This window comes from Brassica rapa, chromosome A03 (assembly GCF_000309985.2).
Source record: "Brassica rapa cultivar Chiifu-401-42 chromosome A03, CAAS_Brap_v3.01, whole genome shotgun sequence".
In the NCBI taxonomy this organism is placed as follows: Eukaryota; Viridiplantae; Streptophyta; class Magnoliopsida; order Brassicales; family Brassicaceae; genus Brassica; species Brassica rapa.
In genome coordinates, this window is record NC_024797.2 from 23,943,678 (window position 1) to 23,968,786 (window position 25,109).

The following is a 25,109-nucleotide window of genomic DNA, read 5'->3' on the forward strand; positions in this document are numbered from 1 at the left end:
AAGAATTTTAGCCATCTTAAGTTTCGGAATGGACCAACTTCAGTCATATAAACTATATTTTTCTATGATTCAAATCTTACAATTTTAATATATGTGCAGATTTCCATGTGAAAAAGCATGCATGCCATCTATCATTCAACCTATTACTTTTTCCAAAGTAAACACTATAATCCTCGTTTGGTTAGCTCCCCAAACTAATCTCTTTGGATCAGTTTACTAAAAAATATGGATACTAATGTCAGAACAGAATATAAACACTATCAATAACAAATATTGGCACAAGACTATTTGGTTCAAGGAACATATTCCACGTAATGCGTTTATATCATGGCTGGCTTTACGGAGAAGACTGCCAACCAAGGATCGCTTGAGGCGTTGGGGGTTAAATGTCTCAGGAACGTGCGTCCTTTGTAATCTGGAAATAGAGACTCACCATCATCTCTTCTTTGAGTGCTCTTTCTCTCGCTTGATATGAGAGCCTTTTGCTGCTGAAGTTTGGATTTCTCCTCCGGCTGATCTACACTCTATTGCAGCCTGGATCAATTAACCTCGCGTCAACGCATATGCGCATGCTACTCCAGTCATCAAGCTCTACTTTCAGTCAGCCATCTACCTGCTGTGGAAAGAGCATAATGCTTGTGTGTTCACAGCTGTCTCCTCACCTTCATCAGTCATCCTTGCCTCTCTCAACTGTATGATGCGTGACCGTCTCCTCTCTTACCCGGCAAGTTCTTCTTTCTCATCTTCTCTATTTCTTTTTATCTTTCTTGTATAAGACTTCCTTAATGTTTTTTTTAACTTGAGTTGTTGTTGGTTGTTTTTGTTTCCTTGCTGTAATAAGTTGTTTAAAAACAACAATGTAACCTTTCAGAAAATGATAATCTAACATCTTACCAAAAAAACAACAAATATTGACTTATTTATGTGAATATATATTTTATTTTAAATCATTATAGTAGACGAAGAAAGCACCATAATTTGCACAGCAAATTTTCTTAGATTCACCTCATCATACTCACCATTTTAATTACATAATTTTACATGAGCTTTTTCACCCTTCCCGGTTATTTTCTCTTTATTTATAACTACAATATAAAGTTATGAACTATATATATTATAAATTAATAATTTATTTACCCTTGAAGTCTAATGATTAAAAATAGAACATAATTCAATATAGATATATGATTCTATTAATAAATTAGCAGTTACAAATTTGAAATTTCTAGAAATATCAAAAGTCGTATGTTAGTTAATTATTTTCTAAATGACATCTATTTCTAAATCTTTTTGGATGAAAATATTTTTGGGCTGCGAAATTTTTCTTTACCTGGCCCACCAGCAAATATTTTTGCAGCCTTTTATATATTTTTTTTTGGTTTTACAGCGTTCGGACTGGTCCGAGTGGGATATTCAGTGATGTTACGTGATATAAATCAAGGAGCATAGGCAATAGTTTTTATCCAAGTGACATGGCAGTTTGATAGGTGGAGATTATTTTGTCCATGTGGCACCTCTAGAAAAGCTAGAATTTAGTTTCTTTTATATAGTAGGATCACCTTTTTATTCGTTTGCATTTCAGGTGGCAAACAAGCTATCATTTATGATATGGCTACTCGGGAGGTTCTAACATTTTTAAGGTAAAAAAAAATATGGTTATATTCAATTTTGTTGGGGAAAGAAAAAAAATGGGGTAAAATACTTACACACTTCATCCAAATATGCAGAACTAGAGTTCTTACGAATTCTTTCACAGCTTCGGTGACTTATTCAACCTCCAACTGACAATCTTCAGTGGTATGTCCTCTTCTTCCCCTACACGGCACACTGAAAACACTGCAAAATATCTTTTGTCCATCCACAATGACAAAAGTCTTTTCTCTCGGGTTTGTTCTTTGTCAATCCTTTTTGATAATTTATGAGACATGAAGAATGACAACATTTGATAAGAATTGAATTTCCTCACAAGTTGTGGAGCATATACTGAAAGACTTTCCTTTTGAATGCCAAATAAGGACTCGATCACCTTACTTCGATCCATATCTTTTCGAATTTGATGAGAATGTGCTGAAAATTAAGAAGGTGATGACTCTTTCTTTCTCATGCAATTCATTCATTATCATCGCTTAAAAACACCTCTTTGTTTCTTGTGTCTTTGCTGGCATAGTGCCTTGTTCAATTTTATTAGAAAATATGGTTTCAAGATTTTCAGGGGTGGATGGGAGTGTATGATGATAATGTGGCCAAATTCAAGTCTCTAAAACACCCGCAATAGCAAAATTTCAACATCCGAGCATGTTGAATTAGTTATTAAGTATATCATACGAAATCACAAAACGAAAATGTTGCCTAAACTAAACTCTTAGTGCTCTCTATACATGTGAGACAAGCATGAAAGCCGCTACCTTTTGGAAAGAGCTAGGTCCTCCTTCATCCCAATATGCCACTCATTATATATTTTCTGTATGGCGGCGATATGCACTAAAAAATGCATCAATATTCACCGGCCATAAGTCATGCTCTTGGTGGCTTGGCTCATATAACTTAATATGTTCATCTACGTCATTGAATTGTAAAATTAAGGAAGTGATATTGGATCCAATAATTCAATTGATTTTCAAAGAATTCAATTGAAAACATAAATAAAAGATTTTGAAGTATTTTAAATGATTTAATGAGGATTTTAATGCATTAATTCTTTCATTTTAAATTTTAGAGGAATACAATTAAATTTGATAGAAATCAATTCCTTTAAATTTCATGAACTTGTTGAATTATAAAAAAGCACAAAGAAGAACAATAATCTTTACTGATAAACATAATAAAACCATAATCATTTGCATACCAGATATATAGAGATTTTTTTTTTAAAGTGAAAGAAAAGCTCTACTAACAAAAAAAATAAAGATGCAGAGAGACTCTATCGGAATATAAAAGTGTGTTCCTCCATTGTAATATGGATTACAATAAATGATATATTTTTCATTTCGTCAAATTGATAATATATTTGTTTGACGGATAACAAACATTACATTTCTAAGTATATTGTCTCAATAACTTTGACGTAAATATCTAATAAATAAATGTTATAAAGAATTATCTTCAAATCCTAGTTTGAATTTTAAGAATTGGTTTTTTATCACATTTCATAATACATTTTCTTTTTCAAATACAATTACCATGAAGTCCACCAAAATTGAATAACACAAATATTTAATTATTGTTTTGACGGCAACACAAATATTTAATAGAACCCTTGTTCTAAAAAGCGGCCGAGTTGCCGAGTAATCGTCCGCAAAATCGTGAAGCGGGTAGTCACCGTGGCGAGTTTGGCCAATTCGGATACATTCTACTGTAGCCCGTATTTTAACCGCCGAGAACGTGGTATAAAGTTACGCGGCCGCGTAATGTTGTTTACGAAACCTAAAAAGTTTCTGAAAAGTTGTTAATATTTGTAGATCTCAAGTAATTATAGTATACAAATCAGGAAAAGCAAGTGAAAACAAAATAAAGAATAAACTGGAAACCATGGATGCGAAGGTTTAGTTGCAGAACCGAATAAAGAGGAAAGAAGATGATGACATCTACATCTTTTTTGTATTTTACAAAACAAAATAAATAAAAACTACAAACGTTACCATTTTTTATTCAAATCATGTTTTAGCTGGCCCAAATAGAGTAAGGCAGCCCATTAACCTAAACTATAATAATATTTGGAATCCACAAAAGTAATATATATGTATTATTGAAAATTAAAACCCTATTAAAAATCCTCGAGTACTCCCCCGATTTATTTCCGATTTTCCGATAACTCGCTAGGCCTTGATCAGCCGCACGCGTTGCGCCTAGCGAGTTTCCGAACAAGGAATAGAACTAGAAAATTAGTGAATTGAATAACAATATATAATTTAAACTGACATGAAAATCTCAGAGATAGATAAAGTTAAGATAACACAACAAGACAATGTATAATGAAAGTGAAAGAAGATTATACATATATATGGTCTATGACAAGGTTCAAGTACAAGTACAACTGGACGAACAATTGATGCATATGATCTTGGAAATTGTGGTTATGGTTCTCTGTCTAGCGCTAAGCCTCTTGAATCTACTATCAGTGTTGCCATAACCATTCATACACAAAATCATCAATCAGACCTAAGAAAGCAAAATCAATCTTTCTTTTTACATGGCAGTGGAGGCATTTGCATCCTTTAACTTTTCAGCTAACTCTTGCATCTGGAATCGCCGACTGCCTTCCTTTATAGCCTACTACATCAACAAGTTAAAATAGGCTCGTTCTCAATTATTGGCCCAGGCCCATTAGACTCCCCCCGCAATTAAACCTCATTGACCGGAAAATACCGAAAATTAACCGAAAAGATGCAGACATCCTTCTCGCTGATCCAAACGGTGGCAATCTCCGGCGTATTCTCAGCCGTCTCTTGCTGGTGAACGATTGCTTTCATCTCTAGCTCTCGTCTTTTCCATTCCGTCTATTTAGTGTCCATACTGTCTTTTGTTAACTCGCATAGGTATGGATTCATGTTCGGTAGAGAATCGGCGAGAAAAGAGCTCGGCGGTTTGATCGAAGAACTCCGTCGCGGAGGTCCCGATTCTTCTTCCCCTCCCAACTCGTGAGTTAACTGCTCACAATTCCACCAGACACTTCCATTAGAAGAAAGAATCTCTTAGTTTTGATTTCGATTGCTCCATTTACGTTTTCCAGAATGTTGATTTGATGATAGTTTCTTTCATGTTCTGAGCAATTATTGTATGTGTTATCAAAGTATTCATTGTCTACACAAGAAATGCATATTGATAAGATTGTAACAAAACAAAAATGCATATTATTTGAGATGAGAGTTTGAAGATGAAAAGTTCATAAGCATATTACAGAGTCATATAAAGTGTACATCATCTTCTCTTTGCCCAGATCCAGAATTGTGCAACATTCTAAAGCTTTTTTTAACACTACTACTCTGGTTTGCTCTCTCTCTCAGTCATCTCTATTGTTTATTATTATTATATATATATATATATACCACACACACTATATGTACCTATGTGGAGTGGGAACTTTACACTAGAACGGCTTCCTCAACCGTCTGAGAGATCTTGCTTCCCACAAATCCACCAACATAAAGGTCACTCCCTGTTGTGTCTTCCTCAGAGAGTCTCCTCCCATGTCCACCTTCCTTCATGTTCTTCACAAACTCCACCAGCTGCTGCCAGTTCTGACCCTCGAACAGCCTCTTGTTCATCCTCAGGTACGTAAACGCGGTCAACCCGTTCCCCGAATCAGACCTGTTCGTTGCAACCACTTGCCCGAACGCGCTGGAGTCGTATCTCTCCAACGCGTTCTCTCCCGCTAGCTCGGTTCCAGCCTGCCTCGTCGCGTTCTGCACTTGCTTGACCAGACCTTCTGGAGAGCAGTTTGCGTGCTCGGGCTGTTCGCCGTCTTTCATCTCCATGCAGGTGAAGTTTAGCACGACGCCGTGTTTGTTGAACATCTTGGCTATTGGGAGATACCCGTCGTGGTTTCTTGTGTTGTAGTAACCTGCGGTTAGCTCGGCTGCGTGTGACCTTGTGTTGTAGTGCCAGTGGATCCCTGCTACTTTTCCTGATAGCTTAGCTCCGGAGCCTTGAAAGATTGCTTTGGCTGAAGACAGGAGCTGGTCTCCGTGCTCTAGTAGCTTCCCGGAGTACCATTCCATGAAGAACTTTCCGTATTCGCTGTTCCATGTTCCGTCTCTCCTGAAAAACTCTGTGTCTTCTGGGAGGTTCTTGTATTCTCCGGCGTCGTGAGGTCCACTTGTTCCCCAGTTTGTTTTCCCTATTGATTCAGCATATGCTTGAAGCGACGATTTCATATACTGCAAACCAAGAGTTCAAGGCTTAGTAAGCATTAGCTATACACAATCTCCTGACTAATGTTTCTTTATGAGTTCAAGGCTTAGTTTACCTTGTCATAGCACTGGAACTCTCCAATTCCTGGGAACCTCCATGTCCCATTGCTCTCAGGGTATGATGGGTATCTCAGTTCTCCACAAGGTCCCATTCCCACTTGAATTTCCTGCAACACAAGAAAAAAATGTTGATACAACTTGGTTAGGACATTGTATCAGTTCATGTCTCTCATATGAGTCTAGATTTGTGCTTACCGCAATAACTCCTCCTATGTAATTATCGAATCTTTCACGGAAGCTCCTCATGAAATCTGAGTAGACCTGGATAGGTGTTCTTCCCCTTAGGACAGGCACAGAGTCACACCCTAAGGAGATGTACTCAGGATTCCTTCTCCCTGACTTGTCTGTGTAGACAAGATCAGGGTTTTTGCTGATCTCTTCAAGCACCCATGGAGGCAAGGGAATACTATATTTTTAAAGAGACAACCATTAGCTAAGGTAGAAATAAAGAGACAAGATCTTACTAAAATTGCCTTTCATTACCTGCAAGAGTCTCCAACGTTTCCTCCACATTGATGGAAAGACATAACAACCTGGAGTTTGAGACCGTGCTTCTGAACCATCTGTATAAGCTCAGCATAGCCTTCCCAGTTATACTTCATAGGTCCATCTTTCTCAACCAATCCCCACCAAGCATCAACCATTACACCTTCCACACCGGCTCCTTTCAGAGCCATCAAACTAGCGTTCATGGCTCTTGGTTTGTTCAAGTGCCCTGACATTGTCACCGTGTCCAGCGGTAGCATGACGAAAACCGGAACGCTGGAGTCGTTCTTGGGGTGTGGGTAGGAGAGAACGTGGAGCTTCTCCCACCTCTCAGTGGTTTCACTTTCTGGCTTGTAGGTCTTCTCATGAGTGAACTTCATTTCCTTGACAGAGCTCTTTGCCTGGAACTGATAAGTTGGTGGCTTCGTTTTGGCAAAGGACATGTTTGAGGAATTTTCTTGGGTTCTTGAGCTTTTGGCATCTTTACGTTTGATTAGAGAACTCGAGGAATTCAGTGTTAATTCCATAGTTTTCTTACTCTCTCTTTGATAGAAAATGAGGAGAGAGAGAGAGGATAGAAATGTTGGTGTTCGAGAGAAGGTATGTTTGTGTGTTTGAGAGAAGATATGTTTGTGTGTTTGTATTTATAAAGAAAATTGATTGGCTGTGATTTAGGGACAAAATATAAAAGTGGAGAGAAAATATCATTAAAGGTTGCTTAATTCTATTTCTTTTTCACATGGTTCATGCACCAATCAAAGTGAAGAAGTGTAATTACAAACACAGATATCTTCATTTAATGTAACTTTTCCATTTCGTCTGTGTATTCAGGTGTAATAATTTTTGTTTGTTTGTTCTTGTTGGTAAATTATTCCTTTAAGCACTCCTGCAGTTTTTAATTAACAGAGAATCCTTACAATTATAATTTTGCTTTTTCCTTTTTAATATAAATAAGCTGATAATTTTTTTTTGTCTACTCAGCCTTAGCTTTGAAACACATGGTTCGTGTGGCTTAAATTTTTTATGGTCTACTTGATTTTGGTTAGAAAATGAAGATAATCGCAAAGATTTATTTCATTATATGAATTTTCTTGTGGTGGCTGTTAACTCTGCTTTTTTCTTCTTCTTGGACTTTCCTTCCTGTAGGATTTGTATTTTCCAACTAAGCACCAGTTCATTGACCCCATACACTTTTATAACAAAATCTAATATGTTCATTGAGATTTCTTATCATGGCAATATATTTTTTGTACCAAAACAATACGACTTTGATGTAATAATTGAGTTAATGCAATTTTCACATGTATGTAATACTTGTGCCTTTGATCTTTATAAGCCATGTGAGCTTCAGATGTTCTGTTAGAAATGACTTTTAAGAGTCCATACCGACTACAAATAATTTTATTTGGGAATCTTTCTCTCTTTCTTTTTCTATCTGACTCACTGACAGTGAAAGTTTGGTCTGTATTCAGATGACTTGGATTGCACTTTTGGCTACTTCCTCATCTGGGGGCAAGTTGCTTCTCTCGTTCCTAACTCCCACCATTAATTTTTTGAATGGTAGAGACTGATCCTTATCACTTTGGCACCTTTTCTTCTTTGGCTTGTGCTTTTCTATTCACAAGGTCCGGGGCGTGTGTAGTAGTAAGGCGGGGACGACATTGGACATTGACTCAGACATGGACGCTCCTTGTATCCTCCTCATTAGTAATAATCTAACAGTTAGAAACATTGTTTTGTAAAATGCTTAAGTGTAGCTTCCCCATGATTCCGTATGTTGTTATTCAAATACCATATAGTAGTAGTAGTCTCTTGCTAAGTATTTAAATATATGCTCGGTTTCCGGTTTTGTTCTCTTAACAATGATATATATGATGCATGTTGTGCCATCATCTATGGTCTAGGAAATTAAAATATGCACACGCTTTATTGTGACTCTCTGTCTCAAAACTCTACAGTATGAGTGAGTATACATTGTAGGAAAATCATGATTGTGATTTGTGACGAGTAATATTGTTGAAACAATAGGAAAATGTTGAGTTGTCTTTCGAGGGAAGAATCTCATTGTCATTTTCAGAGATTTTTCTCTTCGATATTTTTCATGTCCATGGAAAGGTTTGAGCTTTATTATGGACCGTTGGTGTAAAAAGTACAAAGCGTGTATGGACCAGTTCACACACGCATCAGCAAAAGTCCAAAGTTAGTAATGAGTTGATATCTTCTTCCCACGTAACATACTTCCCCACTTATTTTCTTTCTCTTTAAGTTTTGTTTACTATACATATACAGTTTCTTCCATCTTTAGTCTTTACTGCTTCATCTTATTAATTTGGCCGACATCTGATCTGGTTAGGCTTCTCTGTCTTGGCATTTGTTGTGAAACAGACTGATATAGTGATGTGGTTTTGTGGTTACCCCAAATGCTCAAAGAGTATGACCATTGTCTTTGCTTGAGTTGAGTTAAACTAAAGAAGTCAGAACCTTAAAAGTTAAGCTTCATAGTTTGTCACTGTCCTAAGATATTTTCTGCTTTGTGAAATGTAATAAGTGATCGTCCAATAGATACATAAAGTTAACGAGTTTGTCTTTTACAAGATATTTTTCTCTCCCAACTCCTCTTATGTTGAATCATTTTCATAAAAGTACAAAACATTGTTTCACATAAATATCCAAGGAAATATCAAAGCAAAGATATTTCTAAGTCTAACATGTAGACAGAAAGACAACAATACTAATAATTCAACAGAGTACTGCTCAAAGCATAGATATTTTTTGTAATGTTTTTTTTTGATTCAGGAGAGAGAGAGGTTATCAAGATTCTGCAATGGGGAAAGCTGAGCCAATACGGTTGTTGCCAAGTCGGTAACACTTGACATTGACACTGTATGGACCCAACTGAATGTGGTTGTCTTCTCTTCCCATGAAGAAACACATTGTGTAGAGCGCCAACTCGAACTCTGGACTCACTCCAACTAGTGTACTTGACACTGATTTTAAAACACCGTTCCACTCGAACTGGATCGTTAGCAACTGAGTCTCTGAATCAGGCTGCATTAGAACCAAAACTGTTATATCTCAGTTCATGTTTCCAAGTGTTTATAATGAAATGAAAAAAATATAATACTTACAATTTCACCACGACGTCGGGGGAATATATAGCCTTGGTAGTCCACAGTTCCTTTGGCTTCCTCTAGGTAAAACTGAAGCCAGTTATGGAAGCCAGAGACTTGTTCTCCACCACACTGTTTTATCTCACCTACAAAGACATGCTCAAAGGCAGAAGAGGAGCCAGAGGTACCTCCACGTCCATAAAGATCGAACCAAAGACTTGTCAGCATCCTCTTGAACTCCTGGTAGCTTCCAGGAGCAACGTCCTTGAGGACAAGGTACTTGTGAAGGTACTTAATAACAGCGGTTCTGCTAATCTCTTCGATGAAAGCAGCTTGCTCTTGCCTCTCTTCTTGAGTGACAACTTCTTTGTAACCTTCGTGTGGGTTGTAGTTGTCAAGCAACGAGCAGAACCTAGCGAATGTCGGTTTTCTGAAGACCTCGTCGCTCACCCAAGAGAAGAGCAACCCTTCAGCCATGTCTGATCTCTCGTGGACTCTTTTCCCATCTCCACAGTCGATCTGGTAATCGTTTCCGGGAACGAGGCGGTTCGAGTCGAGCTCCCAGAGTTTGTTGCAAGCTTCTGAGAGGCCTGAGAGCTCTAGCTGTGAGGGCTCTAGGTCTCCTCCATGTGTTTCAACGTCGTCTGAGTAGTGTTGTTCACTCGCTGGGCACTTGTAGCCTTGCCATTGCTCCTTCTTGACCTGAAGACACAGAGATAACAAAAAATAAGTGAAAGGAACGGTCAAAGAGTAAGTCTAAAGGCTTGATTTCGAACCTTATGAGATTGTCTTGCAGGTTTCTTTTTCCCCACGGTTTCCCAACCGTCGTTGTCTTCTTTCTGGCTCTCCTGTACACGGAATCAAATGCCAACGTTAGATCCTATATCATTACTAAAGTGAAAAGTAGCATTAGGTAACATTCTTCTTTTTAATTTTAAGTAAATGATGTTAAATCTCACGGAGGAGTCTTGTTGGTCGGTTACTTGAGCAGCATTTTCATTCTCTTCCTGCATGGGAACATCAAAATTAAAGACTTGTTTTGCAAGTAATCAAAACCTTGCTTCTCTTGTGAAGGTTAGAGAATGAAATTTATTGAGTGTAATCATTTATATGCCAATTCACAATACTATTATATATCTATCTAGAAAGTAATTACATTACTGGTACAGTGGTACATAAGAGTGTTTTGGTTTTGACCCAAAAAAAAAAGGAGAGAGTGTTTTGGTCAAGTAGGAGCAACAGCAATGTGACTAAAAATTCAACTGAATTGAATGTGTTTGATCACAAACCTTATTTGAATGTCTTGTGGACATCCTTTCTCCTTTCTTCTCCCATTGATTCTCCTATGCACGAAAAAAGACAACATTAGATGCTTTCTTTAGTAACAGTAAAGAAATGCAAAGCAGAACATAAATATGATATGCAAAGCAGAACATTACAATATACAATTGACTGTGTAAAGCTAGCTTCCACCTATCGTGTGTGTGTGTGTCTCAGCTAACTCTATCGAAACCCATTACATATAAATAGATTCCTAAAATTCATATTGAGTCCCGGTCCAATAACAGTACTAGTGAAAAGCTTAAACCCCAAAAAGTATCTGTGAATTATTATGATTTCTTTACCTCTGGATTTTGGCGTCGACCATGAGGCGATGGCACCGATCCTCCCGCGCGGTTCTGATCATCGTTCTCACCGGAAACCACCTGCGACCATCTCCAGATCCAGATCATCAGAAACGCAATTCAGTAATAATAATAATATATAGCAGAGCATGAATGATATAGGACAGACATTAGCCCAAGTGGATCTGGGTCTCTCGTCCCTTTCATCATCTCCTCCGCGACGCTCGTCTCCTCCTCCGAAAGCAACATCGGCCAAACCTTTGATCAATCCTTCCATCTCGTTTCTACTGCTCTCAAAAATGATTCAGACAAGAAGGAAGCCAAAAGAGAGTTTTGTCTTAAAGAGCTGTTTATGTGATCCAGATTTGATACTTGTCTGATTTCCTTCCTTTTTGTATTTTCACCACGCGCGCCTCTTCACTACTTCTCCAATAGTATTGGGAGAGTGGCAAGTTTCCGTGTACATGCTGGAGATAGCGCGTGATGTCGATTCATATTTTTTTCACGACTTTATTATATTCAACCACCAGTGTGCCGACAAATACTTATTCTTACGTCCACCTCTAGGGTGAACCTCTAGGTTCACCAAACAATATGATTGTTTTATTTTATATTCGATATCTTTTAAAAAGGAAACAAAATATTGTCAAATTATATTATGTTTTTAAAATTAAAAAGTAAAAAAAAATAGTAATAATTAATAAAAAAATATTTTACGTCGTCAGCATAACATTAAACCCTAAACCCTAAATTTTAATCCCTAAACTCTTAATCTTAAACCCTAAACCCTTGGATAAACCCTAAACTCTAGGATAAATCCAAAACTCTAAATCAAAATCACTATACACTAAAACATTCAAGCGTTTAGGGTTTAGGGTTTTAGTGTTTTTTATTTAGAGTTTAGGATTTATCCAAGGGTTTAGGGTTTACCCAAAGGTTTAGGGTTTACCTAAGGGTTTAGGATTTACCCAAGGGTTTAGGGTTTATCCAAGGGTTTAGGGTTTAGGATTTAGAGTTTAGGGATTAGGATTTAGGGTTTAGTGTTTTGTTGAGAACATTAAAAATATATATATTTTTAATTTTTTTTTCTGTAACTATTATCTTTTTTTTATTTTAAAAACATAATATAATTTGAGAATATTTTGTTTCATTTTTTAAAAGATATCTAATTTGAAATAATGAAATTCTATTGGTTGGTGAACCTAGAGGTTCACTCTAGGGAGTGAACCCAAGAATGACTCATATTTAATCCGTATATCATAAATTTTAGGGAAAATAAATGATTACTAGTATTTTTTTGCCAGTAATAATGGTTAATCTTATTTTACGTGAGGGTATTGCGGAATTATCGATTATGTGAAACAATGTATTTCATCTGTTCCTAAAAGATTAATATTCTAGTTTTTCACACATTTTAATAAAATATATTAAATTTGTATAATTTTTTGTGTTTATTTTTTTTCTACAATTTTAAACCAACAAAAAATCAATTAATGCAATTAAGATTTTTGAAACTTGTAATTTGTTAATAAAACATGCATTGAAAATATAAAAAATAAGTCTTTTTGAAACAAAATTTTTCTTTATGATATGTATCTTTAAGGAACGGAGGGAGTAAGATATTTGTTTAAATTTTTAGTGATTGATATAAATTCGTAAAAGATGTGTATGCTTAACATTACGTTTCAAAGTATTTCATTTCAGTTAATACAAATTCTCTCTAATAGTGTATGATGCTGAATATGCCCCCAAGCGCGCTGTTGTTCTTAAGAGTAAGGAGGAAACTGAACGGTGGCATTAACGCGCTAAAGTTGCGCCTGTGCGTCGTGTATAAAAAATTAGACAAGGTTCATCATGCGTTGCACGTTCCCGCCACAACGCAAGGCTTGAAACTTTATCAACAATCAAAGTGTAGCAACTAATATTCATTCTTATAATATTAGTATTTTTTTAATATAAAAACACATTACGTTTAAGATTTCTAACGATCAAAGTGTAGCAACTAAGACCATCTCCAACCCACCTCTATTTCTATCTTTATATTTTCCTCTAAAATAGAGAAATTCTATTATAGAGATAAAAATGCTCCAATGTATGCCTCTATAATAGAGTTTCTCTATTTATAGAGGAAAATATAGAGATATGTTATTTCTACCTCTAAATATAGAGACAAAAAGTACTTTTCCTCTATATTTTTCTTTAAAATAGAGGAACTCTATTATATAGGCATACATTGGAGTATTTTCATCTATATAATAGAAATCTCTATTTTAGAAGAAAATATAACGGTATACATTGGAGATGCTCTAATTTGTTTTTTTTTTGTTCATCACTCTATTTTCTACTCTAAAATAGAGTACCATTGGAGCAAACTCAAACTCTATTATAGAGTTACTCTATTTTAGAGTTACTCTATTTTAGAGTAAAAAATAGAGTAAGCCATTGGAGATGGTCTAAGACCATGATTATGCTATAACCGTAGTGCATGGTTTCTTAGGCTCAATTTTTTTTTGTTTGATTAAAAATTAAAAAACGCATTAATTGTAGGTCACCACGTGTCAGTGGAGACCGCGAACAGTGCAAAAAACAAATCAAAGTCGATCTTTATTTCACGACTTCTGGAACCGATTTTAGAGGTTTTTGTTGAGTCCAGACCATAAAATTTGTTAAAAAAACTCACTAATTTCCCGCGATAATCATGCTCTAAGAGCATATGCAATGGTTACAAATAAGTGGGTTTCTTTGAAATTGTAAAATGTTAACAGCTAATTACACATTTATTTGTTATTTTGTTTTCAGTCTCTAACCACTAAAAAGCTTACATGAAGCATGAAGGCTCTTTAAACTTGTTTGTTGGTCTCTTTATAAAGAGAATTATTATGTACTCTCTTTTTTCATTTTCTAATTTTTTTTTATTATATTAATTTGGAGAATCAGGTAGAGAAACCACTGATGCGCGTGTCCTAAGAGTATCATTAGTGGTAAAAATCCTTATGAATCTCTCAAAAACTATAAAAAATTAACAATTTTGTTTTTTTTAATTATTCTTAACATTGTTCAAATATCTTGACCAATTGATATAAAACAAGTGTAGAATTGAAGTTTTTGCATAAGGTAAAAATCTCTTCCTAAAGAGATTTACTCTCTCCTCTCTCTTACTTTTCAATTATTTTTATTTTATTTTATCATGAGAAATCTATTGAGAGCTTACCACTAATCATGTTCTAATATAGATTTTTATAATACTAGTATTTTTTTTTAAAATATAACAACACACTAGGTTTAAGATTTCTAACGAAGAAGTTGTAGAGAGAGATCAAAATGTACACATCAACTATAAAATCTCTCTTTGACGAAACTCAAAAACTAAAAATATAGGACTATCCAGTCTTATGTTGTTGTATGTTATATGTCTGCACTTAGACATTAAAAGAACAGAAAGATATCGCGTAGATGTTCCGCTCTGGTCACTTAAGACGTAGGTCAATGTAATATGACAGGTTGAGTACTCACAAGAACCTAACTGCTTGTTTTACCTCGTGTACTGGTCTTCGTTCCGCATGTATCCATGTTGGGAGTTCGTCTTCTGTACCTCTTGCTTCTCTGAACCACAGACACAACAGATAAGCACCTTTCATAACTCATGCCCGTTACGAATACCGTATATCTACTCACATGATATCATTTCCTTTGCTTATGATAATCATTCAAAAATGAAACAGGATGAACAATCTGTTCCAAAATCATATCCCACCTCTCAATCATATCCTTTGATATGCAAAACACATCTTATAGATAAATGAATGATCTGAAATCCAACACAACACAAAGTCACCAAATCGAAAACCAAACGATTTACAAAACTATATAATTTAAACAGGAGAGATTTTTGCTTTATATGACATAGACACCATTCCCAATCTTAGCCGCAACAACCTCCTCCTTGCGATGTGGATCCGTCTCTGCCACCTGATGGCCCCGGGATGCCTCCATATCCAACTTTAATTCCATACGACTCGTTTGACACATCAACACACCATCTTCAATCTTTTTTTGTATATTGTTGCTGCAGTCTTTATGAATGCCTAGCCAAATTTTCATAAAACGCAACACACATCATCACACTCATGCCTAATTTAACATTTCTACTGGTGTGTAAAGCGTAGAACAAGTAGGGAGAACTTTTGTGGAATGGGGACACACTAGTTATCTTTTTCTATGTTATAGTTGTAACCGACTTAAACCTTCTCATATATGAACAAAACGCTATAGAAATCTACGTTTAAAGCCTAAACAATCACACTGGAACTGCAAAGGGAGGGTTACTTACCTCTTCGACATTCTGAGCAGTCTTGGCAGAGGCTTCCATGAAAATAAGACCGTGCTCCTTTGCAAACTGCTCTCCTTCCTCCGTGGTCACTGCCCTTCTGTGTGCAAGATCACACTTATTCCCAATTAGCATTATCGTCATATTCGCGTTTGCATGCTGCCTCGCATCCTCTAGCCAGCTGGCCAGATGGTTAAACGTCTCCCAATTGTAGCTCTATCTGAATCAGAAAAAGGTGTGATGGAACAAGTTGAGGATATGATCAAGTCTAGGAAAGCTGCACTCTACTCTCTTGTCACCTTTTTCACGAATTGGGGATCAAAATTGAGCATTAAAGCGGAGCGACTATAGGAACTTCCAGATCCGGTATCATTTTGGAAAACTGATGTGTATGGAAACAAAGGAAGAGATGCTTCATATCGAAATTAACAGGTCATGGTTATTGGATCAGTCAATTTTACAGCCTACGGGTGCTACAACTCTTAACGGTGACATCTCGGCGCGTTTCAAGAGGGAAGAAGCTTATGGTGATGGACTAGTTCTGGAATGGTTCTTCCTGGTTTCCAAAGAGATTTTTGACCCAAAGAGAAAGTTGTTCACTGTATCTCCTGGCGACTGCAGAAGTTATAGACCAAACCCTGCTTCCTTTGTTGATGAAGATTACCTGAAGAAGTTTAAGTTTGCTGGTCTCATCATAGCGTTGGCCATACAACATCGTGTACAAGTTGGTATCCTCTTAGATCCTATCTTCTTTTTCAATTTAGCTGGAAAGTCGGTGCACTTGGAAGCAGTGGTGAACTCACTTGAAAGACAATGGATTCAGTTGACACCACAAAAATAAGAAAATTTAATTAGAATGCCATGTTTAGCAATCATTTGTAGCACATTTGGTTGGATTGGGTAAGAATGAACCCACAAAATTCATGTTCGATTCTCTTCAAAGACACCATGAACCTTTTTGACCCATATAAAAAAAATTCTTGGGTCCGTCGTTGCTTGGAAGAAGTCACAGTCACTAATGAGATAGAGCACCAAAGCTGCAGCAGAATATTTGAGATGAGTGAAGAGGCTTTTAATGCGATGAAGTTAAAGTTATCAGTAGAGATTGAGGAGGAAAAGGGAAAGATGGTCGAGATTCATTTATGTGAAATGATGAAGCTACTGATGTTGCCTTCAAGGACAAAGAGTTGTAAATCTGAGAACAGAACACTTGTTCGTCAAACTTGTGGAAGAACAAGTGAGGCAATTTGTGGAAGGATTTGAAAAGATGTTGTCGGTGGATCACAAAATCTGCTTTAACACTGGAGCTTAAAGACATTGATTGTATGTTACGTGGTGAAAAGCATGACACAATCTCCATAGAAGACTGGAAATCACACTAACTACAAGAACTTTGAAGAAATAGATTATGTTATTCAATGGTTTTGGAAAAAAATGTTCTTGGATTAATCTCTTGTTTTTTGCGTATATATGGATTTCCACTTTTAGTTTGTCGATGGCATGGATGAAGAGAGGCGGCACAATCTTTTTTACTTCTGGACTGCAAAGATGTACCTACATATGGGAGGCTTTCAGAAACTCCCACAAAATATCCAAAAAATAGTTTAAACCTATAGTTTTAAACGACTCTCTCTATAAATTTACATCAATCTGTAAATAACAAAAGAAAAATGACTTCTTTTACTTTACTTACCACAGAGATGATTCAGTCACAATTCATTTTAGGAAAGAAAAATTCTTTTGTGAAAGAGTCAAGAAGTTGTTTACATGGTTTACAAAAAAAAATTTGAACTAGAGACAAAAATGTCCATTCAGTATACTAGTGACCACAAAAGATTCATACCACAAATCATGCATCATATGTTGATAAAGTTTCGACATGCCTACATGTCAATTTAGATTTTTGGATAAGTCAATATTTTTAGAAAACATAAGATTCACAAATGCAATCAAATACCTGATTTGGATTTATCTTTTTGTTTTTACATCAAAGAGGAATTAATAAATGGGAAAATTACTAAAATAACATCAAATCATGTTATTATTACTAGAATAACATACAATTATTTTTAATTACTAGATTGTTTTCTATACCTAAAATACCCTTATTTTCTTTGTTAACAAAAAAATATTTACAGAAAAATGCTACTCGCCACGTCACCAAAAAAAAAAAATTTGAAACATGTAAATAAGTTTACCGTAAAAAATCTACAATATTTGATGGCAGATTTATTTCTTCTCGCAGGTTTATTGCGGTAGACTTTATATCATAGCAAACCTTTAGAAAAAAGTCTAGCACACATAATGGCAGATTTAATTACGTTCGCAGATTTGTTTTTTGTTGGCGAACTTTTTTTAGAAGATTTTTGCCTTATGATAGCAAATTTATAATATGTCATAGACTTTTATACTTGCATGCAGATTTTTTCGTAGATTTTTTATAGTTTGGCATATTTTCCGTTCCTATGATAGCATACTTAAATTTTTTTGTTTATAAACAACAAACTTTCCGAATAAGTATGCTTAGTTGCAGACTTATAAATTATTAACGAAACTAACTTCTATGTTACAGCAGGTTTTAATATACGTCAGGATAGATTTTTTTCATCCTGGTTCGATTAACTATTTAGAGCTAATTAGAATTCTGGTTTATTCTAATTGAACCAAAAATTCGACCACTAACCGCTACCTGTTACTAGAACTTAGTTTCAGCCGTAAAACTTCTTCTTCTCCAAGTCACAATTTTCTCTTTTTACAAGTGGCTATTTCTTAAGATTTCCCATCTTTTAATATGAAACATAACTGTGCAAAGACACTAAACGTTACATTAATTCAGAAAGAACTAAAAAAATAAATTAGCCAATGTATCAAGCCGAATCCATATAGTCTCACTCATGTAGTTTGAATTTTGTTCAAGTCAGACGATGTTCTGCTTAGTCTGCATTGGGTTTAAGAGTTTACTTTAGCACCACGTTAGTACTCATAGTTACTCTTTTAAGAGGAGATGAAAACATACAAGAGTACTTTTACTGAAATGTAAGTATAAGAGTGTTGTTGAGGTATTGATCACACGAGACAAAGAGTGCTGCAGAAGAAAAATGGGCTCTTTTGGCGCAACAAAAAAAGACATTTGTGTTGTGTTTCTTTTTTTAGAACAATGGATCAGGATGATTTTTTACAAAATTTGGCTTGCAGCTTTCTTCTTCTTGGTCATGTAACAAAAACAAATCTCTATAGACTTATGAAAGTAGCAATAACAACAGCAAGTATCACGGTTCTTAGCCATTCTGGACTTTCCTACACACCGAAAACAACATCTCCAATATAAGTTCTGTTAAAGAGATTCACAGAACCATTAATTCTCAATTCAGCAACAACGTTCTAAGGCACATGTGTTGAAGAGAGCCAAGGCAGTATAAAGGTAACAGCTACCGAGAAAGCTAATGGCAAAAAAAAACTCAAACATGACAAGATCACCTTGTGATTTAGGGTTCCCCAGAATTTCAGAAAGGAGATTAGGGGTTCGTCAGATTTCTGGGATTCAAATTCTCGGCAGAGAAGTATAAGAACAAGATCGATTCTCGGCGGAATGAGTCAAAACGTAAGAGCTTCGAGAATAGAGGAATATAGGGATTTAGGGTTCATGTGTCGGGAAGGGGCTTTCGAAAGAGGGATTTTTTCATCTTTGTTTAAGAATAGTTTTTTTTTTAATTGTTATCTTTTTAGTGTATTTTAATTTTAAATTTAATTCATCTTAACGATGGGGTATTTTGGACTTTATGCTACATTTTTTTTCTTTCTTAATTTTTGTATGTTATTCTAGTCATTACATAAAAAATGTGTGTTATTATAAGTAATTAGATTTTTTAACCGCGCTACGCGCGGATAAGATATTATATGTATTTCTCAATTCTAAAAAAATATAATGTATAATACTGTATTACATTATTTAAAGAATATAAAATAAGACTACATAACATAAATATATTTTTTAAATTTTCTTTGTGGAAATCATTATGTTGTTTGATTGTTGTACTTGATTCACATATTTGCATAGTTATTTGTGATAGATGAATAACTATATTTTTATTATCAGTAAATAATATATATTTATTATATAATATAAGAAAAATAAAATTATATTCTTTTAAAACAAACTTGTCTGATGTAGGGACTCGGTTATAGACATATCATATTCAAATGAGACATTTTACAGTTATCAATCTTCTTAACAGTCAAGAAACAAATCTGAATATCAAAACAATATCTCATACGATCTCTTTATGGAATAACTGCTCTGAAGAAATTGAATTTAGGCATCAAAAATGACTGAAAATGGATGTGCATATGTGTTATCTAAGTCAGTTTTACAAAGTACTATTCATAATTCATATATCATTTATGTTCATCCTATTTTTTGTTCATATTTTCTTAAACATCTTGAAATAACTGATGTTAATTAATAATAAACTTTTGGCTGGCAAAAAAAGAGTCAAAATTGTCTAATTATTGCTTAATTTGTCTAACTGATATATATGTATTTCTCAATTCTAAAAAAATAATGTATAATATTGTATTACATTATTTAAAGAATATAAAATAAGACTACATAACATAAATATATTTTTTAAATTTTCTTTGTGGAAATCATTATGTTGTTTGATTGTAGTACTTGATTCACATATTTGCATAGATATTTGTGATAGATGAATAATTATATTTTTATTATCAGTAAATAATATATATTTATTATATAATATAAGAAAAATAAAATTATTTACTTTTTAAACAAAGTTGTCTCATGTTGGAGATTCGGTTATAGACATATAATATTCGAAGGAGACATTTTTACAGTTATCAATCTTCTTAACATTCAAGAAACAAATCTGAATATCAAAACAATATCTCATACGATCTTTTTGTGGAATAACTGCTCTGAAGAAATTGAATTTAGGCATCAAAAATGATTGGAAATGATGTGCAGATGTGTTATCTAAGTCAGCTTTACAAAGTACTACTATTCATAGTTCATATATCATTTAAGTCCATCCTTTCTTAAACATCTTGAAATAACTGATGCTAATTAATAATACACTTTTGGCTGGCAAAAAAAATTAAATTTGTCTAATTATCGTTTAAATATTTTATTAATATTGTCTAAGAAGCTTTCAATTGATATCATAGTTTAATTTTTATTAGTTTTTTTTGTTAATTTTAGGATTTTTTGTATTTAAGATTTTTTTCCATATTAAGCTTATATTTCTTTCACATAATATATATATATATGTCATAAAAATTACCATCAAATCAGTTTTACTTTTTTATTATTTTATTTTTAATGAAAATACACTTTTAAATAATTTAATTTAAAATAAAATTATATATTAATTTGTTGTATTCTAACAATTTGATTGATTTAATTAATTTGCTTTGGTGGATAACTTAAAAAGTTTTCATATGAATCGGGGAAAGCAAGCTTATGTTGTTATATTATATTTATTTGTGTATATAGAATCTTGTGTATATAGAATCGGGGAAAGCAAGCTTATGTAAACGTACTTTTACAAAAGTCTTAACTTTGTCACGAAAACAAAAATCTATGCTTTTTCATATTTGTCAATGTTCTCACACTTTCAAAGAATATATTAGCTTAGTCACTTTCTTATTTTTTTTACAAAACAAAATATCGAAGTCTTGAAAGTTGAATCCATATTATTGTAAATGTACATAAGAGTTTGTGATTACATATTTAGTGATTCTTGTATATGTGTTCAAGAAAGTTTCAATGGCTTAGCGGTATATGCTCTATATTTATGTCATACTAACCCGGGTTCGATCCTGTCCTTTGCATTTTTTTTTCATTTTTTACGAAAAAATAAATGAGATGACGTGGCAACTTCGGGCTCTCTGATTGGATGATTATATATGCTGATGTGGACACTCTAAGAGGGGTTTATATCTCCCTTTTAGTATAGTATAGATTTCCCTTAATAAAACTAAGAAATAATGAGCTTATTTTGTACACAAAATGGTTCAATATTATTGGTAGTTTTGAGAATAAGAGAGTTAAATCAATGTAATGGATTACTTATAGAACATTTGTATTAAACAATGCATCAATTGCTAAATTTCTCTTGTAGATTCTATCAATTACATTAATTCTCATGTATCCGGAGGTAAATAGCTACATATTAAACTCTCAACGCGCAATCAAGCTGAGTACAAGAAGCAATAAAGTCATCTTTCCCCAAGATGGATTTATAATCAATCATAAACCAATAAATTGTATTTATCTCATCAATTTCATTGATCTATTTCTTTAGCCTCATTTCACTAAATTGAAGTTAAAGAGGACAATAACTAACTAGGAACTTGCAAAATGGAGTCTCGTAAATTGGAAGAAAAAAAAGAGAGACAATAATTGACAAATGGTCGTTGTATCTTGTATGCATTTCCTAGTCTATTACAATATTATGTTCAATTTCACATCAACAAAAGAGAGATGGCCTTGAAAATTATGTTTCAAGTCTTTGTTTCAGTATAAATACACTTATCAACAAATCTGAGTAGATTATCAACATATGTGTATATAGTAGTATGGACATTCTAGTAAGTACCCTAATCACCTAAACCATCAATATCATCATCATCTCCTACAACTCTTGTGGTTTCCATTTTCTAAGTTCAGCATCGACGATGCAATGTGCTTCCTCTGCGATCTCTGCATTTCTCAACGCAGCATCAATCGCATCATTCACCTCTTCCATCTCTTTCAACTTCTCCTCCAACATTCTCTCCCCTTCTACTCTGCTCGCGTTGATCTCTTCCAGCTGCGCAGCAACCGTTTTCGCTTTGTACTGTACCATTCTCTCCGACTCTTCATGCCTCCCTCTCAACTCCTCGTACTCTTTCATCGATATCCTTATCTTCTTGTCAGGCTCGTCCTGCGTCAGACTCTCCTTCTTATCGGTAAGCACTCTCATGTCTTCCACGGCTCTCTTCTCAGCCGTTTTCGCTTTCTTCACGGCTTTTCCAACTATCTCCAGCTGTTTCACTGCTTCACCCATCGACATATGCGTGGCTGCTGCTTCTCTCCTGAGTTCGTCAACGTGCATCCTCATCTCTTCAGCTTCTTGTCTTGTTTCCTCTGCTTCACGCATGATTTTTTCGACCTTACGGCTCGCTTCAACCCATTCTCCTTCCTCGACTTCTCGTCTCTCCTTCTCATTTTCCTTCAGGTCTCTGTTCTCTCTCTGCACTCCGTCCAGCTCCACCGTCAGCGACCCCACCAAGATTTTGTACGATCTCTCTTCATCGCAAATCTCTTGCATCTCGCTCTTGGCCTCTTTGAGCTCACGAGCGAGTTTAATCTCCTCCTGTAAACGCTCGTTCCCCGCGGATATCTCCGCTAGCTCATCTATCTCTTTCCTCAGTTCAGGATCACACTCTCGCCTCAGATCCTCCAGCCTCTGCTCAGCTTCTCGCTTCCTTGCCGCGTAAGCTTCCCTCGCAGCCATTCTCTCCTCGTTTATCTTTACCTCTTCCTCCTTTTTCTTATCAGCGTCGGTGTTCAGTCTCAGAACAGTGTCACGCATCTCGGCTATCTCCTCCGTCATGTCTTTGATCTTTCGGGAGTTAACCATCGATGAACACTCTGCTTCCTCTGCTTTCTGAAGCTCGGCTAGCCTCTCTTCAACGGAAATGCTGAATTCTTGTTTGATTTCCTTTAGCTCCCGCTTCGCCATGAACAGCTCTGCGGTGGCTAAGATGTAATCCTCTCTTACGCTCTCTGTTTCTTGGTTTTCGGATTGGAGCTGCTCTAACCGTTGAGTCATGGTGTGTTTGGTCATGATGGCGGATTTTCTTGACTGTTTGGTTGCTTCTAGTTTAGCCCTCAAATCAGCGGCCTTCCGCTGAGCAGAGTCGAGGTCAGAGAGAGCTTTTGCTTTCGCTTTGACAGAGGTATCAAGACATAGCTGGACTCTCTCCATTTCTTGTTCTGCTAACAGAAGCTGTGTCTCCTTTTCGGCCGACACATCCGGTGCATCCTTAAAGAAAGAAAGAAAACCATTTCAGAACAATGGGAATGAAAACGAGAGAAGAGTGAATGATAGGGTACCTGAGAGGATGAGGTGGAGGAGGAGAGACGCTGTTGTTGTTGTTGTTGCTGCTGCTTTGGGAAGCTAACTTGACGGAATAAACTAACGGCGTCTCTAACGGATTGGAAGGGAGCACGTGTGTCAATCTCTCCCACCTCACTGCTCCGGGGAAGAGTCTCCGGAGGCATCACCGGAGCATCAGCTCTCATCTTCGCCATTGATCCTCCCTCAAACACAAAGTGTTTGTCTTTGTTTTACTTTTACCGTAATGGAACAGAAAGAGAGAGAGTTTGAAGTTGATCCTCAGGATGTTTCTTCTTCCAAACAATGAACCAAAGGGTCTCCATGTTTTGCGCTTATGTCTTTTTGTCCCTCTTAAGGCCTTCATTCTCCTTTCCTTTATCCATCGTTCTATTTTTAGACATCAAATCTTTGAATCCTAAAATAAGAAACCTTAAAGTATGCAGCATGTACTCTTAAAATAGAAAGAAACTCATTTTCTTAACATTGATATAAACAAAAAATATTATTAATATATGGCATTTTCTTAACTTGCTGCAATCATCCTATTGCTTAGTAGAAAACATACGAAGTAGGCAGCAACAACATATCTAAACGATGTCAATAAGGCTAAGAAAGTTATGTGTGCCTGCTATATTAAACCCATCAATGATTAGTATATACTACTTACAATGACGCATAAGCTGTAACGGTGATCAAACAAAGTGTAGTCAATATCTAGAACAAGAAGCTTTTTGCCTTTGCGGCATGGATTAACAAGTTTAATCTGCAAATCACACACAAGGAAAGCTTAAATCACTAACCATTTACAAGCTACTACTATATTTCAGACATCATTCGTTATTCAGACAACACACACCTAAAGATATGAACGTAACTACCAAACTCCAAAAGTGAACAGAACACATTGATCTCATCATCTTGTACTAATAAGACTCTTGTTTGTTTCAATGACACTAGAACAGACCTTGCACTGATCAACTCTTCTCCTAAGCTTCTGCTTGTTAAGCTCTTTGTCTTTAACATCAACCACTTCGTCCTTACCAAGCTCAAAGTCATCAACAATGTCCTGAGACGTTACTTGATCTACGATTATATCATCTTCCATAGTACTGAAATAAAAATCAAAACTTTCAATGCATTTAGCTCTCCAAAGATACTTAAGCCATGAGAGAGAGAAGGGCCCGGACCCGATCATTGTCATCTTGAGAGAGGGCTTGAGTGGGATCTGAGAGAGCAACAGCGAGTCATCGGAGAGCTTGCTTCTGGCGCTTGGGCAAGACGTTGGTGTGCTCCTTCCCACTCCACTTTCACTATTAGTGTCAGCTCCTCTTCCGTCGCATCAGGCGTCGGAGATGATGAAGAAGGCGATGAGGCCATGATCTACGGAAACTCGAGAGACATTTTCGGAATCCGACAATGTGAGGTTTAAGTTTTAACAATTAAACCCAAACACCAAAATGAGGGCTATT

At 35.5% G+C, this 25,109-nt stretch overlaps 4 protein-coding genes and 1 long non-coding RNA gene across 12 annotated transcripts; 1 reads left to right on the top strand and 4 right to left on the bottom strand.

Moving 5' to 3' along the window:
• Nucleotides 1–1,061: 1,061 nt before the first annotated feature.
• Nucleotides 1,062–4,883, top strand: LOC103860896. The gene is made up of 2 exons (XM_009138578.3): nucleotides 1,062–4,451; nucleotides 4,536–4,883. The coding sequence occupies exons 1-2, from the start codon at nucleotides 4,384–4,386 to the stop codon at nucleotides 4,639–4,641; spliced, it is 174 nt and encodes a 57-aa protein (XP_009136826.1). The 5' UTR covers nucleotides 1,062–4,383; the 3' UTR covers nucleotides 4,642–4,883.
• On the bottom strand, nucleotides 4,834–7,085 carry LOC103860895 (beta-amylase 3, chloroplastic). The gene is made up of 4 exons (XM_009138577.3): nucleotides 6,453–7,085; nucleotides 6,165–6,375; nucleotides 5,966–6,076; nucleotides 4,834–5,876 (listed from the first exon to the last, which is right to left on the bottom strand). Exons 1-4 carry the CDS (start codon nucleotides 6,980–6,982, stop codon nucleotides 5,082–5,084), a joined length of 1,647 nt encoding a protein of 548 aa, XP_009136825.2. The 5' UTR covers nucleotides 6,983–7,085; the 3' UTR covers nucleotides 4,834–5,081.
• A 1,918-nt stretch (nucleotides 7,086–9,003) lies between these two features.
• On the bottom strand, nucleotides 9,004–11,621 carry LOC103860897 (poly(U)-specific endoribonuclease-B). 2 transcript variants are annotated; one of them, XM_009138579.3, is made up of 7 exons: nucleotides 11,360–11,621; nucleotides 11,191–11,271; nucleotides 10,855–10,908; nucleotides 10,525–10,572; nucleotides 10,342–10,413; nucleotides 9,584–10,267; nucleotides 9,004–9,503 (listed from the first exon to the last, which is right to left on the bottom strand). In XM_009138579.3, the coding sequence occupies exons 1-7, from the start codon at nucleotides 11,465–11,467 to the stop codon at nucleotides 9,267–9,269; spliced, it is 1,284 nt and encodes a 427-aa protein (XP_009136827.1). In that variant the 5' UTR covers nucleotides 11,468–11,621; the 3' UTR covers nucleotides 9,004–9,266. The 2 variants fall into 2 exon arrangements, with proteins under 2 accessions (XP_009136827.1, XP_033143047.1); XM_033287156.1 differs by lacking the exon at nucleotides 10,525–10,572.
• Nucleotides 11,622–14,290: 2,669 nt separating this feature from the next.
• On the bottom strand, nucleotides 14,291–19,554 carry LOC103860898. Its single transcript, XR_631441.3, has 3 exons — nucleotides 18,995–19,554; nucleotides 15,521–18,814; nucleotides 14,291–15,275 (listed from the first exon to the last, which is right to left on the bottom strand). It is a non-coding gene; the product is annotated as an uncharacterized LOC103860898 (long non-coding RNA).
• Nucleotides 19,555–21,938: 2,384 nt separating this feature from the next.
• On the bottom strand, nucleotides 21,939–25,067 carry LOC103860899 (putative WEB family protein At4g17210). Of its 7 annotated transcripts, XM_033288146.1 has the most exons (5): nucleotides 24,828–25,067; nucleotides 24,605–24,749; nucleotides 24,308–24,403; nucleotides 23,637–24,013; nucleotides 21,939–23,565 (listed from the first exon to the last, which is right to left on the bottom strand). In XM_033288146.1, the coding sequence occupies exons 4-5, from the start codon at nucleotides 23,832–23,834 to the stop codon at nucleotides 22,171–22,173; spliced, it is 1,593 nt and encodes a 530-aa protein (XP_033144037.1). In that variant the 5' UTR covers nucleotides 23,835–24,013; nucleotides 24,308–24,403; nucleotides 24,605–24,749; nucleotides 24,828–25,067; the 3' UTR covers nucleotides 21,939–22,170. The 7 variants fall into 7 exon arrangements, with proteins under 7 accessions (XP_033144037.1, XP_033144038.1, XP_033144036.1 ...); XM_033288147.1 differs by lacking the exon at nucleotides 24,308–24,403; XM_033288145.1 differs by lacking the exon at nucleotides 24,308–24,403 and having other exon boundaries at nucleotides 23,637–24,027.
• Nucleotides 25,068–25,109: the final 42 nt, after the last annotated feature.

Coding starts and splice junctions, on each gene's coding strand:
- LOC103860896 (XM_009138578.3), top strand. CDS start 4,384: ATGCAGACATCCTTCTCGCTGATCCAAACGGTGGCAATCTCCGGCGTA. Junction 4,452..4,535: donor TTCTCAGCCGTCTCTTGCTG/GTGAACGATTGC, acceptor TAACTCGCATAG/GTATGGATTCATGTTCGGTA.
- LOC103860895 (XM_009138577.3), bottom strand. CDS start 6,982: ATGGAATTAACACTGAATTCCTCGAGTTCTCTAATCAAACGTAAAGAT. Junction 6,077..6,164: donor ACATAGGAGGAGTTATTGCG/GTAAGCACAAAT, acceptor CTTGTGTTGCAG/GAAATTCAAGTGGGAATGGG. Junction 5,877..5,965: donor AGTTCCAGTGCTATGACAAG/GTAAACTAAGCC, acceptor CTTGGTTTGCAG/TATATGAAATCGTCGCTTCA.
- LOC103860897 (XM_009138579.3), bottom strand. CDS start 11,467: ATGGAAGGATTGATCAAAGGTTTGGCCGATGTTGCTTTCGGAGGAGGA. Junction 11,272..11,359: donor CCAGATCCACTTGGGCTAAT/GTCTGTCCTATA, acceptor AGATGGTCGCAG/GTGGTTTCCGGTGAGAACGA. Junction 10,573..10,854: donor CCACAAGACATTCAAATAAG/GTTTGTGATCAA, acceptor GTTCCCATGCAG/GAAGAGAATGAAAATGCTGC.
- LOC103860899 (XM_033288147.1), bottom strand. CDS start 23,834: ATGGCGAAGATGAGAGCTGATGCTCCGGTGATGCCTCCGGAGACTCTT. Junction 23,566..23,636: donor CCTCCACCTCATCCTCTCAG/GTACCCTATCAT, acceptor TCTTTCTTTAAG/GATGCACCGGATGTGTCGGC.